The sequence below is a fragment of the Mytilus californianus genome, unplaced genomic scaffold (assembly GCF_021869535.1).
Source record: "Mytilus californianus isolate M0D057914Y unplaced genomic scaffold, xbMytCali1.0.p SCAF_1, whole genome shotgun sequence".
In the NCBI taxonomy this organism is placed as follows: Eukaryota; Metazoa; Mollusca; class Bivalvia; order Mytilida; family Mytilidae; genus Mytilus; species Mytilus californianus.
This window is the reverse complement of record NW_026262581.1, coordinates 88905520-88923049: the sequence shown is the minus strand read 5'-3', so window position 1 is coordinate 88923049 and position 17530 is coordinate 88905520. Positions and strand designations below refer to the sequence as shown.

The window sequence follows — 17530 nt, the reverse complement described above, 5'->3', positions numbered from 1 at the left end:
AGTGATCATCTTAAAGGCGATTTTTGATTGGATGCAGCCAGTTACAACTGCGACCAATGGAAATCATTACCTCGTGGATCCGAACTTCTATCTCAATCCGCCAAGGGTGGAGAGGAGGGGACTGGATCGTAACCTTTGGCAAGCGAAGATATGTGTGAACTAGTAGAACTTGGAACAGAAGTTCAGATTTTACTTCGTTAACATTATGTCCCCATTACGCCGACTCAATCGTGAACATTGAAGCCATTGTATGGATGACGCACTGTCAATTTAGCTCTTGAAATCCAATTAATTTAACCACATGACAGTTGTATTTAAAAGACGAATGTATCTTCTAGCTATAAAGCATCAATTAATGTACTTTAAGGCCTGTTGTCAACAAAAATCTTTTGTCTGATTAGTTGTCAGGGGGAATTCTGAAAGTTAAAAAAACACTAAAAAAATTCTATTTAAGTTTTTTGTGGAATAGATGGACAGGAAGTTGAAGAACAATTATCCTAGGTAACACACACAACAAGGATTTTTTTTAAAGCTATGCCGTTTAAAGACTCACTTTTAAGTCAAGGGCTTTTAGTAAAAAATCAAGGGTGTTGTTAGTGAATCGTTCGACGTTTTTTTTTTATACATTTCATTAATAAAATAAACAATATGTCGAAATTTTTCACTGAAAAATGAGTGAACGACGGTAAAACAAAAAAAAACAAGTAAGAAATAAACATCCAGTTTAACATTTGAAGTAGCACGAACCTTTTCTTTTGTTATTCAAACACATATACTCTGTGTTTATGACACATTAGAAAGGTATGTTACTTGACCCATATATTTCATAAGATTATTTCCGATTTTTATTATTTTACCACAAAAATTTACATGAAATGCAACTGAATGCTTTAAACAGATCAATCAGTATTATTCGACAATTAAAAGAAAACAGTTGGAAATATCACAAATTCATCACTAAAATAATTCCAAAACTAACGAGAACACTTGGTGCTTCTGTCACGACATAGAAGTTCCTTCATAATATAAGTTCCAAATAGAAAAAGTATTTTGGAATATTATTTCCACTGTAATAAATATTACACTATATGTTCCTAATGGAATAAATGGTATAGAATATTTGTTCCAACGGGAACAGATATTATGACATTGTTTATAACAAAGTTTCTAGACTAAGTGGAACATCTGTTAGGCAGAGCAAATATACGTTGACACTTCTAGCCCAGATTCCGAATAAAAAAATACGTAAACCGACTACAGAATAATGAATTAATTTTTGTTTTACCTCTGCTGAGTCTAACCAAGTTTTACGAGGTGATTCATTCAGTATATTTTGACATTTTGATATGGTCCCTCTATTTTTTTAGTCAGTGTAGGTAACAATCAATGTCGGTATAAGTGTCCGTGTAGATGACTTTTCGAAAAGGTCTATTGATATTACTTTTAGATACCCTTTATATATAAATTTTTAATGATTGTGTTGATCATGTATGTATAAAATAGCAACTAACCAGTTACTTACGAAGTTATATAGACATTTCTGTATGTTTTTGTATTGCAGATAATTTTTACAATGAAACTGATTGTGCCGCCACATCTCGAGGTATGTGATTATATATTGATATAAATATAATGGCAATGGATGAACGTAAGCGCACGTGAAGTACAATTTCCGACAACATGACTAGTTTGTCTCGAAAGATCCCTAATATGTTTATTTAAAAACTATCCTACCGAATGTTTCTATAATTGGAAGATTAATAGGATTTTGTAAAGCATTCGCCCTTTACAGATCTGAAATGGGGAATCTCTAACCCCTACGTTTCTTTTCATAATTTTATTACATATAGTTGAAAATCTTATAAAATCCTTGTTATTTATTAATTCATTTTGAAAGAAAAGGTGTCAATGTGCACTGCATTAAAAGTTTGAGAGAATCATTCCTTTCCAAATTTTCAATAGCTTATATATAAAACATGGACACTGACCGTTCATTTTTTTTCCTGCTTTTTTAGTTCCATTATTTATATACTATCAATTGACAGCAGTCTTTTAAAAAAGTTAATGATTTTGAAACAGAACAGCGAACATCTTTAGAATTGAATTCATGCCAGCAAGAGAGCACTTTAGAACGAAAAAACAATATGATTACTTTAAGGGACCGACATCATCTATGAACTTTAAGATTATTCTGATAACTGGGTTGCATATTTAAACGTTAGTGAATACAATGGCATTAATTTAACAGTGTTTGGTGTCTTCTTTTGGAAGTTTTAAAAACTATGTGAAATTTCAATAACGTTAATTCGTATTTTGACTACTTTTTATTTCTTCTCTTGTAAAAAGAAAAATATAAGAATCGTGATTTTTAAGGTTTTTAAACATTACATTTATAGAATATATCTTTTTCTAATCCTCTTGAACTCTTTATCCTTTTTTTAAGAAATGATTCCTTGTCTCAAATATACAGACACCAATGGAGTTGTATGGAAGACTACATTGCCTAATAATTATGACTATCAAACTTGTGGAAAGGGAATAACAGGTAAAGTGGCATGTTATTTCCAAACTTGAATATTGACCGTATTTAATGCCTCATTGCAGACATATGTCTTGTTAGAACATGCATTTAAGGGCCTTTTTGACGGCATGATAAGGGTAAAGGCCTCGTTCCTTTTGGAGTTTAGACGATTCCCTCAGAACTTTTGTTGCCTCGATTTGTTTCTTTTTAAGTACCAATCTGCCTAAGAAGATTGGCAGTGGTGAAAACATGACAAATAAAAACCCGCTCAGCTTAACTTTGATTTAAGTTCAGAATGTATAATGGTGCATGAATATAACATTCGTTTCCTTTCCCTGTTCTTGTAATGCAAGATATAATTTGGTTGAAATGCACTAGAAATTAACAATCAAGGGGAAATTAACTCCGTAATTTGCTATCATTCTAACCAAAACTTATCTAGACATTTCTCGAATTGACAGACACGCAGAAACGAAAGACCTACCATTTCTAACTCAGGATGAGGGTACCTTCGAAATTGGATAGTTAGGTCAGTGGCTTTTTTTTTCGGCCATGTTTTGAAATTTTTCTAAATTGCCTGATTCTTACAAAGACTAGCACTTAATGGGCTAGCGAGATTTGAAAATCGGTAGACTACTGTCGAATTAATTTTTGGCAGTATTTTATTTGTACACTGCTTTTTTTATTTTCTTTAAAATAACTGTTCATCTAGCAAGCTTTGTCTTAATCATAGGAACATACATGTTTTATTGCTATTCATTTACTGTTGACTTAAACGTCAAGTTGATATCCTATCAAGCTCTGAATTGCATTACTATGGAACGCCGTAGCTGTCTTATGTGTGAAATTTTATGCTATGATGATACTTTGTTATTACATGCTGATACTTTATCATTATATGCTATTACTTTGTCATTATGATACTTTGTCATGCTGATACTTTGTCATGATATTCTGATACTTTGTCATTATGATACTTTGTCATTATGATACTTTGTCATTATGATACTTTGTTATTATGATACTTTGTCATTATGATACTTTGTCATGCTGATACTTTGTCATTATATTCTGATACTTTGTCATTATGATACTTTGTCATTATGATATTTTGTCATTATGATACTTTGTCATTATGATACTTTGTTATTATATGTTGATACATTATTGGTATTAATGATTTCAGTAGACTGGTGATGTTTCTAAAATGTGCCGACAACAACACACCCAAGATCGTTTCAGACTGTAACTTGTCTAGTGTTGCTAATTACGGTATTCCTCTTAGAGTAAGATCTGAGTAAGGACTAGAAAAAGTGTCTTTTGCAGACTATATGTTTTACAAAAGGGGAGAAGGGGGCAAAAGTACCCATAACTAAATGATAGAAAGACTTTGGAGAGACATTTTTGAAGACTTTCTGTGTTATTTTTACAATCTGTTTTGTTCATATGGAAGATGAAGGTATTATAGACTCATTAAATTGAAAACACTCAGATATGTTCCTAATGTCGTAACTACAATCCCGTCCCCTTTTCCCGAAAGGGGACCTTCCGAATTAAATTTATTACCGGGTTTGTTCTAACATGAGCAACATGACGGATGCCACATGTGGAGCAGGATCTGCTTAACCTTCTGGAGCATCTGATATCACCCCCAGTTTTTTGGTGGGGTTCGTATTGCTCAGTCTTTAGTTTTCTATGTTGTGTTTTGTGTACTATTGTTTGTCTGTTTGTCTTTGTCTTTTTCAACTGGCATTGTCAGTTTATTTTCGACTTACGAGTTTGAATGTCACTCTGGTATCCTTCAACTCTATTTTAGCAGCTCTACATTACATTTATTTGGACGAAATAAACAGGAGGCTACAATTTTGGGCAGTAGCATGGTCAAGTCAAATAAGCGGAACAGAAAACTCATCTCCTCTGAACTTGTTGACAACTGGCGAATTGCAGAACACTTTATAAATTTCCCTCAATCAAACAGATTTGCAAGATTATGGTGTTGAATGATATGTTTACACCACCGCTGAAGATGGAGACAGACCAATATTCGAGCCTCTTACACAAATGCTTGAGATCAATGCAGACAAACATTATTGAAGAATTAATTAGAACCAATACTGATTTTGGAATTAATGATTATCAAAGGTTTTTAGAGATCATAAATAGAACCTAGGTTTTCCTTTTATAATTACATTTGTTTTAGTATTAAAAATGGCTAAACTGCAGTTATGATTTCAGTTGCCACTTACAGTCAATTCTTTCTGAAACTAGTGTATGGGCCTCGGTGACCAAGTGGTTTAAGAAGTTGAACTATTGTATCACTTGCATGTCAACACTGATGTTGTCGGTTCGAATCCCGCACTAGGCAGGTACACTCGACTCCAATCTTAATAGGCTAGGATTGCCAGTTTTCCTACCGAAGGTCGGTGGTTCACTCCGAGCACATCGACTTCCTCCAACAATATAAACTGGCCGACACGAAATATAATGACACACCCCATGCCCATGATGCAACTGCATACCAAGTTTGGGTACCTAAGTTTTAAAGTGCAAAAGATATGAGCTGGACACGAATTGGATAAGGTTTTATTTTCATAATGGTCAAATGTCTCAATTAAATACATAATGACCGGACTTTATTATGTGACACACCCCTCGCTTGAAACCAAAGTAGAACATGACCAACACTTTATTGACTTTTACTAAGATTTAAAAAAAAAAAATTCGAACTAGTCATTGGGAGATTCGAAACGTCTGTTTGCCCCCACATGACATGTAAGATTCACATTTTTTCCCCTTATAGTGAAGGCCAAAGTGACAAAATCGATTGGTCTTAAAACAAAGCTGTTCATGTGGACCCTTTGGCTAAAATGGCTGCGTTTTCACCTCAAAATTTACTCTGAGTACAGATAAACCTGTGCATCTGGAAAAGTTTTAAGGCATAGCATGTCTTAGATAAATAAAATTCAAATGCATTGTATGTTTTAGAAAATTTAAACTTAACTGGATTTTGCAGTGCATTTTTTTTGGTTCCTGCAGAAGATGATAAATTTAACAAATAGTTGAGTTTCACTTGATATGGTCCACTCAGGTACACAGTTTAAATCACCAATTGTTGTCAGGTATCTATTGTCCATCTATTGTCCATGTTAATCAATAACTTTCACTTCAATTATTACCTGTGGGAAAGATCTCTAACCTCTTTCACAACTTAGTTTATTTTGGCACCTTCTGGAGGAATGAAAAAAAGTGCACTGCAAAATCCGGTTAATTTTTTAATTTTCTAAAACATAAAATATTTTTGAATTTTATTTATCTAGGGCATGCTATGCCTTAAAAAGTTTCCAGATACACAGGTTTGTCTGTACTCAGAGTAAATTATGAGCTGAAAATGCAGCCATTTTAGCCAAAGGGTCCACATGAACCTTAACGTTATTGTGTAGGGTATAAAATATTTTTTAAAAAGACTCTTTTGCCATAACATTTTGCCCAAACTGTACACAAGTTTCAAATTTATTGATTGATTAATTGATGTTTAAACGCCACTGTCAACACTATTGTGCTATTTCGTAGCGGTCAGTTTATATTAGGTGGAGGAAGCCGGAGTGCCAGGAGTGAACCACCGATCTTCGGTAGGAAAACTGACAATCTTAGTCAATTAAGATTGGAGTCGAGAGCACCTGCCTAGTGCGGGATTCGAACCGAAAACATCAGTGTTGACAGGCTAGTGATACAGTAGTTCAACTACTTAGACCACTCGGTCACATGGCCCCTACACTAGTTTCAGAAAGAATTGACTGTAAGTGGCAGCTGAAATCATAACTACAGTTTAACCATTTATAATACTAAAACAAATATAATAATAAAAGGAAAACCTAGGTTCTATTTATGATCTCTAAAAACCTTTGATAATTATTAATTTAAAATTAGTATTGGTTCTAAATAATTCTTCAATAATGTCTATCTGCACCTTTCTCAAACATTTGTGTAAGGGGCTCGAATAATGCTATGTCTGCATCTTCAGCGGTGGTGTAAATATATCATTCAACACCATGATCTTGCAAATCTGTTTGATTGGGGGAAATTTATAAAGTTTTCTGCAATTGGCCAGACGTCCACAAGTTCAGAGGAGATGAGTTTACTATTCCGATTATGTGACTAGACCAAGCTTCTGCCCAAAATTGTAGCCTCCTGTTTATTTCGTCCAAATAAAAGGTAATGTAGGGCTGCAAAGTGTTTTCAATTGAATGGGTCTATAATACCTTCATCTTCCATATGAAAAAAACAGATTGTAAAAATAACACAGAACGTCTTCAACAAATTCTCTCCAAAGTTTTTTTATTCTTTGGTTGTGGGTACTTTTGCCTCCTTTGCCCATATTGAAAAACATTTAGTCTGCAAAAGACACTTTTTCTAGTCCTTACTCAGATCTTACTTTAAGAGGAATACCGTAAGTATGCACACCAGACAAGTTACAGTCTAAAACGATCTTGGATGTGTTGTTGTCGACAAATTTCAGAAACATTACCAGTCTACTAAAACCATCAATACCAACAATGTATCAGCATATAATAACAAAGAATCATAATAACAAAGTATCATAATGACACAGTATCAGCATATAATGACAAAGTATCAGCATATCATGACAAAGTATCCGCATATAATGACAAAGTATCAGCATATAATAACAAAGTATCATAATAACAAAGTATCATAATGACACAGTATCAGCATATAATGACAAAGTATCAGCATATCATGACAAAGTATCAGCATATAATGATAAAGTATCAGCATATAATAACAAAGTATCATAATGACAAAGTATCATAATGACACAGTATCAGCATATAATGACAAAGTATCAGCATATCATGACAAAGTATCCGCATATAATGATAAAGTATCAGCATATAATGACAAAGTATCAGCATATAATAACTAAGTATCATAATGACAAAGTATCATAATGACAAAGTATCATAATGACAAAGTATCAGCATATAATGATAAAGTATCAGCATATAATAACAAAGTATCATTACAGCATAAAATTTAACACATAAGACAGCTATGGCGTTCCATACATTTCCTCTTTCACTTGCTTTTTGTATTTATCGTAAGCGTCATAACATGAACTTGTTCTAGATGGGACTTTCACTTTTAAATTGCAGTATTTTACTGTCGAAAGTTGAAGTCAGTACTACCACTGAATTAAGAAAAAAAGCATAGCTATGACAGATCTAAGCAAAGTTCTTGGGTTATTCCGCCTTCCAAGAAAAATAATTTCCAACACAATAGACGATATAGTTAACTTTGTTAAAAAAACAATGTTTGAAAAAGTGCAAGTAACATTTTGACGTCTAATATATACGAAACACTAGTTTCTCTTTTCCTATGGTCCTAAGGTAATTTAATTCACTTGTGCTTAAAATGATGCTTAATTCTAATTTATTTTGTATGAACTTGTGCGAAACATTTTTGATATACATTATTGCTTTTTATAAAAAAACATCGGTAATGACAGTACATACATCTGTCATTCTACATACTTTATATGATGATACAATCATTCTCTCTTTTTCATCGAGTAAATGCTACGATTGATACACCTTTTTACAATGACGATACTTCTACTTTAGGCATTAATATAGTCGAATTATTTACCCTCATATCAATATAATTTAATATGATTATTGGTGAAACCTAAAAAATGACCAAAGTAATGAGTTAACAACAGAAAGTTTTTATGATTTAGCTGATCTCAGCATATGATTGAGTAGCAATAAAAAAAATATTGATAATTGGGTCACAGAAATGTACAATGGAGTCGGTTTGTAAAAAATATAATCAAATTTATTTTAAAGGGAATACATCGAATTTTTGTGAACTGAAAGAACGACGATACGGTGTTTGGAAGGGACCAGATACTTCATTATGTGTCAGTGAATCACTCAGTGTCATTGCCGTCAAGGTACCAGTACCATTAATGATTGTTATTATGGATAGAATATGGGAGGGCAATTTCCCTCAGAACCTTAAATTTGCGTCATTTCTATTGAGTAGTCTTCACATATTTCTTTACTTTTTGCTATCAGCATGAATAAGAACAAAATCTGAAGAACAATCTGTCCATTGGCACTACGCGTAACAAATATATACAAACAGAACAATAACAAAATAGGACACAAACAGACATAAGGAAATGAGAACTGCAGACACCATGAGAATAAGACAAAGCGACTATATGAATAAAATTAACGGTACCAATTTTTCTGCACCAGATGCGCATTTCGACAATAAATGTCTCTTCTGTGATGCTCGAGGCCAAAGCGTAGATGACTTTTACCGATCAAGACAATCATACTGTGATGACCTTTGACCCATGATATTATTACTCTTGGTAACTTTCTTTAAATTAAATTTAAACGTTTATATATAGATATATGTAACGTACAACAATCATTTCTAAAGTTATTTTCCATTGGTACACTAGAGACCAACCCATTTTAAAGGCAAACATCAAAATGTTTAAAATTTAGATGGAGAAAACAATGATTAAACTTTATGAGTAAGCGATATGTTTCAGTTACATCTAACCTTGAATGGCACAAGCAATGTCACGTTAGCAGACATTCTAAATGAAACACTGAGAGTTACTAATAAGCTGATATCAAAAGACAACTTCAATGCAGGAAATTTAAAGTCCGTTATAGATAGTCTAGATCTAGCAGTGACCATAATTGAAGAAAGATCATCGCTAGGAACAACAAAACGTGAAAGAGAAGTACTTCATTTATCAAAAATCATTGAATAGATATAAGAAGATGTGGCATGAGTGCCAATGAGACAACTCTACATCCAAGTCACAATTTGTAAAAGTAAACCATTATAGGTCAAAGTACGGCCTTCAACACGGATCCTTGGCTCACACCGAATAGCAAGCTATAAAGGGCCCCAAAAATGACTAGTGTAAAACCATTAAAACAGGAAAACCAACGGTCTAATCTATATAAAAAACGAGAAACACTTATGAAACACATCAACAAACGACAACCACTGACCAACAAGTTCCTGACATAGGACAGGTGCAAACAAATGCAGCGGGTTTAAACGTTTTAACAGGCGCCAACCTTCACCCTAACCTGAAATAATAGTGTAACATCACAACATAGATAGACCTGGATTTATTTATTCGTCTATTTTACGTCGAAATTATAACATCATCAAAATTAAAAACTGCTTGTAGTAAACACATGATTCTATAAAAACAAACAACACAAAACATTTGTCTTTATGAATTTGTTTGAATATATGAAATCTATTAGAATCACATATGGATACTAAAAATCAAAAGAGTACCTTCTAATTTGATATTGTTCTGCAATGAAAATAGAAACTCAAAGTTTTACTGAAACGCCTTACGCATATAGTAAAATCATCTGAAAGATACAATGCGTATAATTTAGAACACCAAACGCGTATTTTCTCTACACAAGACTAAGCATAAGTTAAAACATATCTTTTAAAACTTTTGGATATTCCTCATAAGATTCAGCATAAGTGAAAACGTATTCCATTTAACATTTGGTCAATCAGAGTTTTTATAAAAAGAGGGACGAAAGATACCAGAGGGACAGTCAAACTCATAGATCGAAAACAAACTGACAACGTCATGGCTAAAAATAAAAAGACAAACAGACAAATAATAGTACAGATGACACAACATAGAAAACTAAAGACTAAGCAACACGAACCCCACCAAAAACTGGGGGTGATCTCAGGTGCTCCGGAAGGGTAAGCAGATCCTGCTCCACATGTGGCACCCGTCGTGTTGCTTATGTTATTACAAATCCGGTAAATAGTCTAATTCGGTAAGTCACATTCGTGAAAAGGGAAGGGTATTGTAGTTACGACATAAGGAACATATCCGATATCATCTGTAAAACGGTTATTCCATAACGGTCAACCAACTCGTGATGGCGTCCGTAAAATTTACGAAGGGATGACTTCAACTTCACCATTTGAAACTCTTGGTTTAATAGCTTCCTTGTGAGCAGCAATCCTCTATCAAGGAAATCATGATAGGAAACACAAGCCCGGGAATATCGTATCAATTGGGAGATATATACTCCGTATGCAGGCGCTGCTGGAATGTTGCTACATAGAAATGGAAAGTTCACAATTGGGAAGCTGAAATCATCTCTTTTGTCGTAAAGTTTTGTTTTCAACCGACCCTCATTGTCAATTTCTAGATGTAAGTCAAGATATGAGGCAGACTTAACTGTATCTGTAGTATCCTTTATCTCTAGTTCGATGGGATAGATTCGTTCAACATAGTCACCAAATTTTGTATTATTTAGTGAGAGAACATCATCTATATAGCGGAACGTAGAGTTAAAGGATATTGCTAACTTCTTATCTCTCTTCCTAAGAAGCTCCTGTATGAAGTCAGCCTCATAATAATAAAGAAACAAGTCGGCAAGAAGAGGGGCACAATTGGTTCCCATTGGAATTCCGACAGTCTGTTGAAAAACACGTCCTCCAAACGTAACAAATATGTTGTCAATCAAGAAATCAAGCATCTTGATAATGTCAGTTTCAGAGAATTTTTTGTTTGAATCAGAGTGATTCTTTACAAAGTAGAATTTATCCCTCCCCAAGACAAGATACTTGTATCTACGTTCGCTATTCTTTTTAATGAAACAAAGTAATACCAACTCTTTCAATTTGTCTTTTAGTTTGGAATGGGGAATACTTGTGTAAAGTGTAGAAAAGTCAAATGTTTTAATACTATTGCAAGATGAGAGAGTCTTAGATTGTATGTACTCTAAAAGATCTTTGGAATTTTTTAGTATCCACATCTGATTCACTCCACCTCTAGAATAGGCAGTTTCACAATAACTTTGGAGCCCGGCTTTGATTGCTGATAAAATAGATGTTAATAATTTAGAAAGAGGTTTCGTGGAGCACTTGGAAGACCCAGCAATATACCGTTGTTTGTAAGGACACTTATGTAGTTTAGGTATCCAATACAGTGATGGAAGATCCAGTTCTTCGTCTTTGGTTGAAATTCCAAAGGAACATAGAACAGACCTATGATTATCTAGGATTTCCTCCTTGGTAAGTGTCGTGAGGGTATATGTTGAGTTTCCAAGTGAATTGTCAATACCTAATTCATTTATCAAGCAGTTTATGTAATGATATTTACACACAAAAACGATGTTGTTTGGGGCTTTATCTGCGGGGACAACAACATATTTGTCATGGAGGTAGGACAAGTGTTTTGCAACATTTGGGTCTTTAAAAATTGATGTAGCGTGGGTATTGATATGCCCATTTAGTTTCTTAATTCGGATTTGTATAAAGATGGACGCATAATGATAATTTCAGAACTTCATATCAGTTTTGAATAGATTGCTATCAAGCGTCAACGAGGAAAGCTGGAGAACATTAAATCAGAAAGTGAGTATCATTAATCAGATTTTGTGTAAGAAGGTTTATAATATCATAATAAATGACGAAAATAATGGAAGTATTAAATAAAACACTTCCCAATAGTTCATCTATAGCAAATAAACTATATATAAACAAAATTAAAAAAAGAAGAAAAAGAACTCACAGATGCCCTGCAATTATTCTACCATATTCGCTTACGTTACGTTAGAAAGTCCTTATGAAATTTTGAATACCTGAAACCGGGAGAGAAAGATAGAACATTTTTAGAATGTTATATGCTGTATTTTGCCATCTCAACTTCATAAAAATGAGAAAACAAATTCCGTTATGAAATCTTTATGAAAGGAAGATTTATTATTGTTGAGACACACCGTATCATTTGTTCCTTTTTTATAAATATATATATGTGCCTTTTACATATGATAAATGTGTTCATGGCCTCAAATAAGCGGCTTTTTAGAGTTTTTTGTGTGTTTTGTTAAATCTTTACCGATTTCTATATAAATTAGAAATTGTCTTCCCTTTCCTATTTTAAACTACTAGTAACACTAAAAATGGTCATCCGCATAATTGCATGATATGGATTGTTGGGAAATTCAGTCTTCTCAATCAATGTTAAGTTAACTATGTTATAGCATCTATCAGACTACAAACAGAATTATTCTACTTGTGAAGTATTCGGTAACTTTATTTTTGTTTAGATAGGAGTGTCACTTTAAACCCATATGTTGTCTTAGAAATAAGAAGATGTGGTATGAGTGCCAATAAGACAACTCTCCATCCAAGTCAAAATGTGTAAAAAGTAAACCATTATAGGTCGAAGTACGGCCTTCAACACGGAGCATTGGCTCACACCGAACAGCAAGCTATAAAGGGCCCCAAAACTACTAGTGTAAAACAATCCAATCAGGAAAACCAACGGTCTAATCTATAAAAAAAAACGACATTCCCGGCTAGGATACAATTTTTACTTTATTTCAGATAAAAACAACTAATCATGTTTCGACCATAATGAATGTTGTTTCACGATTCGGATTCCAAGTGCACGTAAATCAACTGGAAGATGTTATACTTGTTCGAGAAAATATAGGCAAGATGAAAATGTAGTTCTAAGAATAATCAAGCTTTATCTTGGAGAACAATAAACTTAACTACACATTAAATATAAATGAAATTAATTATGTTGGGTTAAGGACTATTGGAATGTTCATGAAAAATTAAGGTTGCATGCATTTTTTTAATTTTTATTCCTTAAAAATTTGCAGTTGAAAAATGTTTGATTGTTTCGTTAAGTTTTTCAATCTAAGTACAATTAATGATTGGATAGACTTAAATGAATAATTATTTTCTATCTTTTATAGTCTTTGAAGCTAAACAAGCTTTTATTGATGACGTGATTTTCCCGAATGTGACTGTTCTATCAAGCACCTATCAACAGACGACGAATTCTGTAAACGCTATGTTATTTCTTAGTAAGGATACTATAAAGAATAACTTAAATGGTAAGAAAGATAACCATACAATTATGAAAAAAAGAAAGAAGATGAGGTTTCACATCGAAAATAAAGAGAATATTCGAATACAGATATTATTTTGTATGAAAAGAAGATATAGTATCTTCATTCCAGATGTATCTAAACCTTTTTTCTGTACTTTGAGATGCATTTAAACTCCATATCATTTAATGTATTATTTATTTCTGGATATGCATGAGCTACACGATGGGTTCCACATTTGGAACAGGAATTTCTCACCATTCCGGAGCACCTAAGGTCACCCCGGTTTTGTTGGAGTTTGTGTTTTTAAATCTTTAGTTTTCTAAATAATTTTGTGGTACTGTAAATTTAGAAGATCTGAAAGAAAAAGTCGCTCAGTCTACACATGGCCGACCAAGACGTCAAGGTAGCGTCGTTAATAACAGTTTACTCATTATCTATCGGATTGACAAATAATTCGGATACTTTAAATTCAGATCATCATCCTTATGTCAATGATACAGATATTTCTACTGGAATATTTACAATTCAGCTACACAATATTTTACTCTGAACTACTCCGACCAACATAGTAAAATTTCCAAATGTAAAACCAAAAAGTTCAAAACTTGTGAATTGCACAATTCCACATTCTCAACAACTTAACTACAAAAATGTTACTTCACTGGGAGTTACGATGGTCGGAGTTGAAAAACACGTAGTATGGTATACGGAATAAAATATATTCTTTGCAGGTTGGAATATGTTATGAAACAAAAGTACGGGTAGCAACGAATCTGCAGGCATAGTTCAGACATTATAAACAATGCAACTGACATAATTTATCAATATTTTTCACAGTCTGATCATTCAATCCCTTCTATTCCAGTTCGTATGATCGACAAAATAGGACTAACAATCTCCTACTTGCACTACTGGATAAACTATGACACTTTATCCACAGTTTAAGAACGATTTAGAAAAAATAGGGTTCATATTCATATCACACTAAAATTTTCTCGTCCTAAGTAAGCATTTAATCTGAACTGGTCGTTAATCATCCATCATCATCGTCATTGACTGCGAGTATTCCTAGATGGGTGCTTTGTATGTACCTTTTGTCTCTTTGTTAGATTTATGTTCTTCGTGCCGATCCCATAAAGTCAGTCATTTCCAATTAATTTTTATAGTTTGTTCTCATGTTGAGCAATTACACAACTGTCCTATATGACGGGATGGGGATCAAGAGCTCACAATCAAGTTAAACCCTTTAAATACTGTATGTACTTGTCCCAAGTCGGGAGCCTATAATTTAGTAGTATTAGATGTTTGCTGCCTGTCATATTTGTGTTCATTTATTGTTATGGCATTATTCATGGTGTTGATTTCTCGTTTGATTGTTTTTGTCATGTCCGGTCCTTTGATAGCATGCTATACGGTATCGGTTTTGCTTATTATTTTTTTTAATAAAACCTAAAGTTGCTTACATCCTCGTCATTTCGGTGGATATTACTGTCATTTGCAATTAGACCAATTATTATCTTCTTATTTTATAACGCGTGAAAATGACCTATATATCTTTATCAGGTTGTGGATACTATCTTTAAAGACCCCAATTATTGTTAAGCGCCTATCTTAATGACAAATATGTGATTGTCGGTGTAGACAAAACCTTAAACAATATCGTTTTTGTTTGTAAATCACATTATATGGATTACTTGGTGAACAAATTAGGTGTTGATAATTTACTGAGACACTCATCATTTACCTCAACGACCTTTACAGAGGAGGAAATCCTGAACAACCATACTTGTAAATTATAAGTTTAAGGATTTCTTTAACATAAATTTCTTAAAACCTTTATTAAATTCTTTTATAGATACAAAGTTTTGATTTGGAAGTTTGGTTGTACCTGTAGAAAACTTATAACTAACGGGATATTACATCCTTAATTTTACGGTGATGTTGTTTTTAGAGCCCGTAATTTTAAAATGACGCAATCTTAGCTTATCGATGCTTTGAATAAAATCATTTTCAAAGGTTATTAATTTTACATTGTAGTTATATCTTTGAATATTCTTTTCATCGGTACTTCAATTGATTTTCTTATCAAAGAATTAAAACATACCTAAATATGTATTGCTATATAGTTATAAATGCTAACGGTTCTATATCCTGTCAATCCTGTTATATGACGTCTTTAAACTAAATCCAGTGAATGTGTACTGTTTGAAATGTTGTTTCGGATACATACTTATATAAGTTGTTATTGGCTTTGAACTAACTTTCAGCTTTTTAAGTAGTCTCGAACTCAGATCGGTATTTTGCGTCTTAAGTGGTTTTGAAAGTTGTTTGTTTTACTTTGTATCGATCTGATAAGTCAAGCTCTTTTCAACTTATGCTTATAGCCTGTTCATATGCTGTGTTATTACACCATTGTCACTGGTTAGACGATTGTTGGGAGCCCGCAAGCATGTTTAACCCTGCAACATTATATTTGTGCCTGTCCAAGTAAGAAACCTGTAATTCAGCGTTGTCCTTTGTTGTCGTATATCATATTTGATTTTCGTTTATTGTTCTGTACACAGTTGGTTTTTGTGATTTACTGTCCCAAGTAAAGGAGAGGATTGGGCGCCCCTTAACATTTTTAACCCAGCTACATTCTATATGTGTCTGTTCCAAGTCAGGTGCCTGTAATTCATTTGTTTGCGTTTGTTTGTTAATGTATATTCGAGCGTCACTGATGAGTGTTTTGTAGACGAAACGCGCGTCTGGCGTACAAAGCTATAGGTCTGGTGTCTTTTTATGGGTTTGCTAATATTTGTTTCTTATTTGTTTTTTTGTTCTTCAATCAGGTTGGTATTTGTTTTCTAATTTGAATTGTTTAACATTTTTTTTTATGTCGGGGACTTTCATAGCTGGCTATGCGGTATGAGATTTGGTCATTGTTGAAGACCATACGGCGACCTACAGTTGCTTACATCTACCATATGGTCTCTGTTAGATAGTCGTCTTACTTGCAATCATACCGCATTTTTATGTAAGTCGGTTTGATGTTCCTAAAGAATTTCAATCAAAGAGCGCGATCTTCCTTCATTCTGATTGATACTAAAATTAGATAAGTGTCCACAAAAACGTTGTATTACTTGGTCCGCACTATTCGTCTCGAAACCTATTCCAAATTATTAATCTCTATCAGCAATCCAACTTTAGTTCCAGAGCAACTGTGACACAAGATACTAAAAAAACGAACGATCAGTTACAGTACATACAATCAATGTCCCTCTCCTCATGCAATAGTTTAAAAAGATTTAAATGTTGTATCCCTTACACTTGTATTCCTTTTTCTCAGCAAAGAGACAGATTGAACGAACTAGTTCAACGTTTATTCAAAAAACAAAATGGTCACTGCAGAAACGAATATCTTGTTTGAAAAAGGCACAAATCATACTTTAAAAAAGTGTACTGAAGCAGATATCATCAAAACTTTGGAGTTTTTTATTTTATTGACAGCATATTTAATAAATTTTGCGGACTTGTTTTCAACAGACAATCGGCATTGCTGTGGGAAGCAATTGTGTCCCTCTGCTTGCCGACTTTCCAAGTCAGGAGCCTGTGATTCATTAGTTGTCGGTTTTTTGCGGTACATAATATTTGTTTTTTCGTTTGTTGTTTTGTTAATTAATCAGGCCGTTAGTTTTCTCTTTTGAATTGATTTAAATTTTTCATTTCGGAGCCTTTTATAGCTTACCGTGCGGAATGGGTTTTGCTCATTGTTGAAGGCCGTACGGTGACCTATAGTTTTAAACTTCTACGTCAATTGGTCTCTGGTGGAGAGTTGTCTCGTTGATAATCATACCACATCTTCTGACTTATATATTGTTCTATTATTCTTATGAGACAGACTTCATACAGTAGCTTCTCGGTAACCATGCAAGGCAGCTGACTGAATTCTTTAACTTTACTTTCCTCTATATTCGTGATGTATTTTCATTGTCATCGCTCGCCCCACAGTTAACAGAATTTTACCATTTTTTTTTTGTGTTTAAAAATTATTTCTCGCAAAATCAAAAAG

At 33.4% G+C, this 17530-nt stretch overlaps 2 protein-coding genes across 9 annotated transcripts in view; one reads left to right on the top strand and one right to left on the bottom strand.

Moving 5' to 3' along the window:
* LOC127709649 (uncharacterized) overlaps positions 1-17530 on the bottom strand; it is a 479059-nt gene that overhangs the window by 107902 nt on the left and 353627 nt on the right. The gene's annotated exons all lie outside the window — the stretch shown is intronic.
* The window catches only part of LOC127709481 (uncharacterized), a 149221-nt gene that overhangs the window by 20617 nt on the left and 111074 nt on the right, over positions 1-17530 (top strand). For all 7 annotated transcript variants that reach the window (XR_007985694.1, XR_007985691.1, XR_007985689.1 and 4 more), the window contains exons 7-13: positions 1562-1603; positions 2444-2545; positions 8389-8495; positions 9111-9308; positions 11915-11986; positions 12962-13070; positions 13342-13482. Coding sequence is in view for 4 of the 7 variants with exons in the window: in XM_052215087.1 (XP_052071047.1) it covers positions 1562-1603; positions 2444-2545; positions 8389-8495; positions 9111-9308; positions 11915-11986; positions 12962-13070; positions 13342-13482 (771 nt within the window). In the remaining 3 variants the exon portion in view is untranslated. The remainder of the gene's footprint in view (positions 1-1561; positions 1604-2443; positions 2546-8388; positions 8496-9110; positions 9309-11914; positions 11987-12961; positions 13071-13341; positions 13483-17530) is intronic.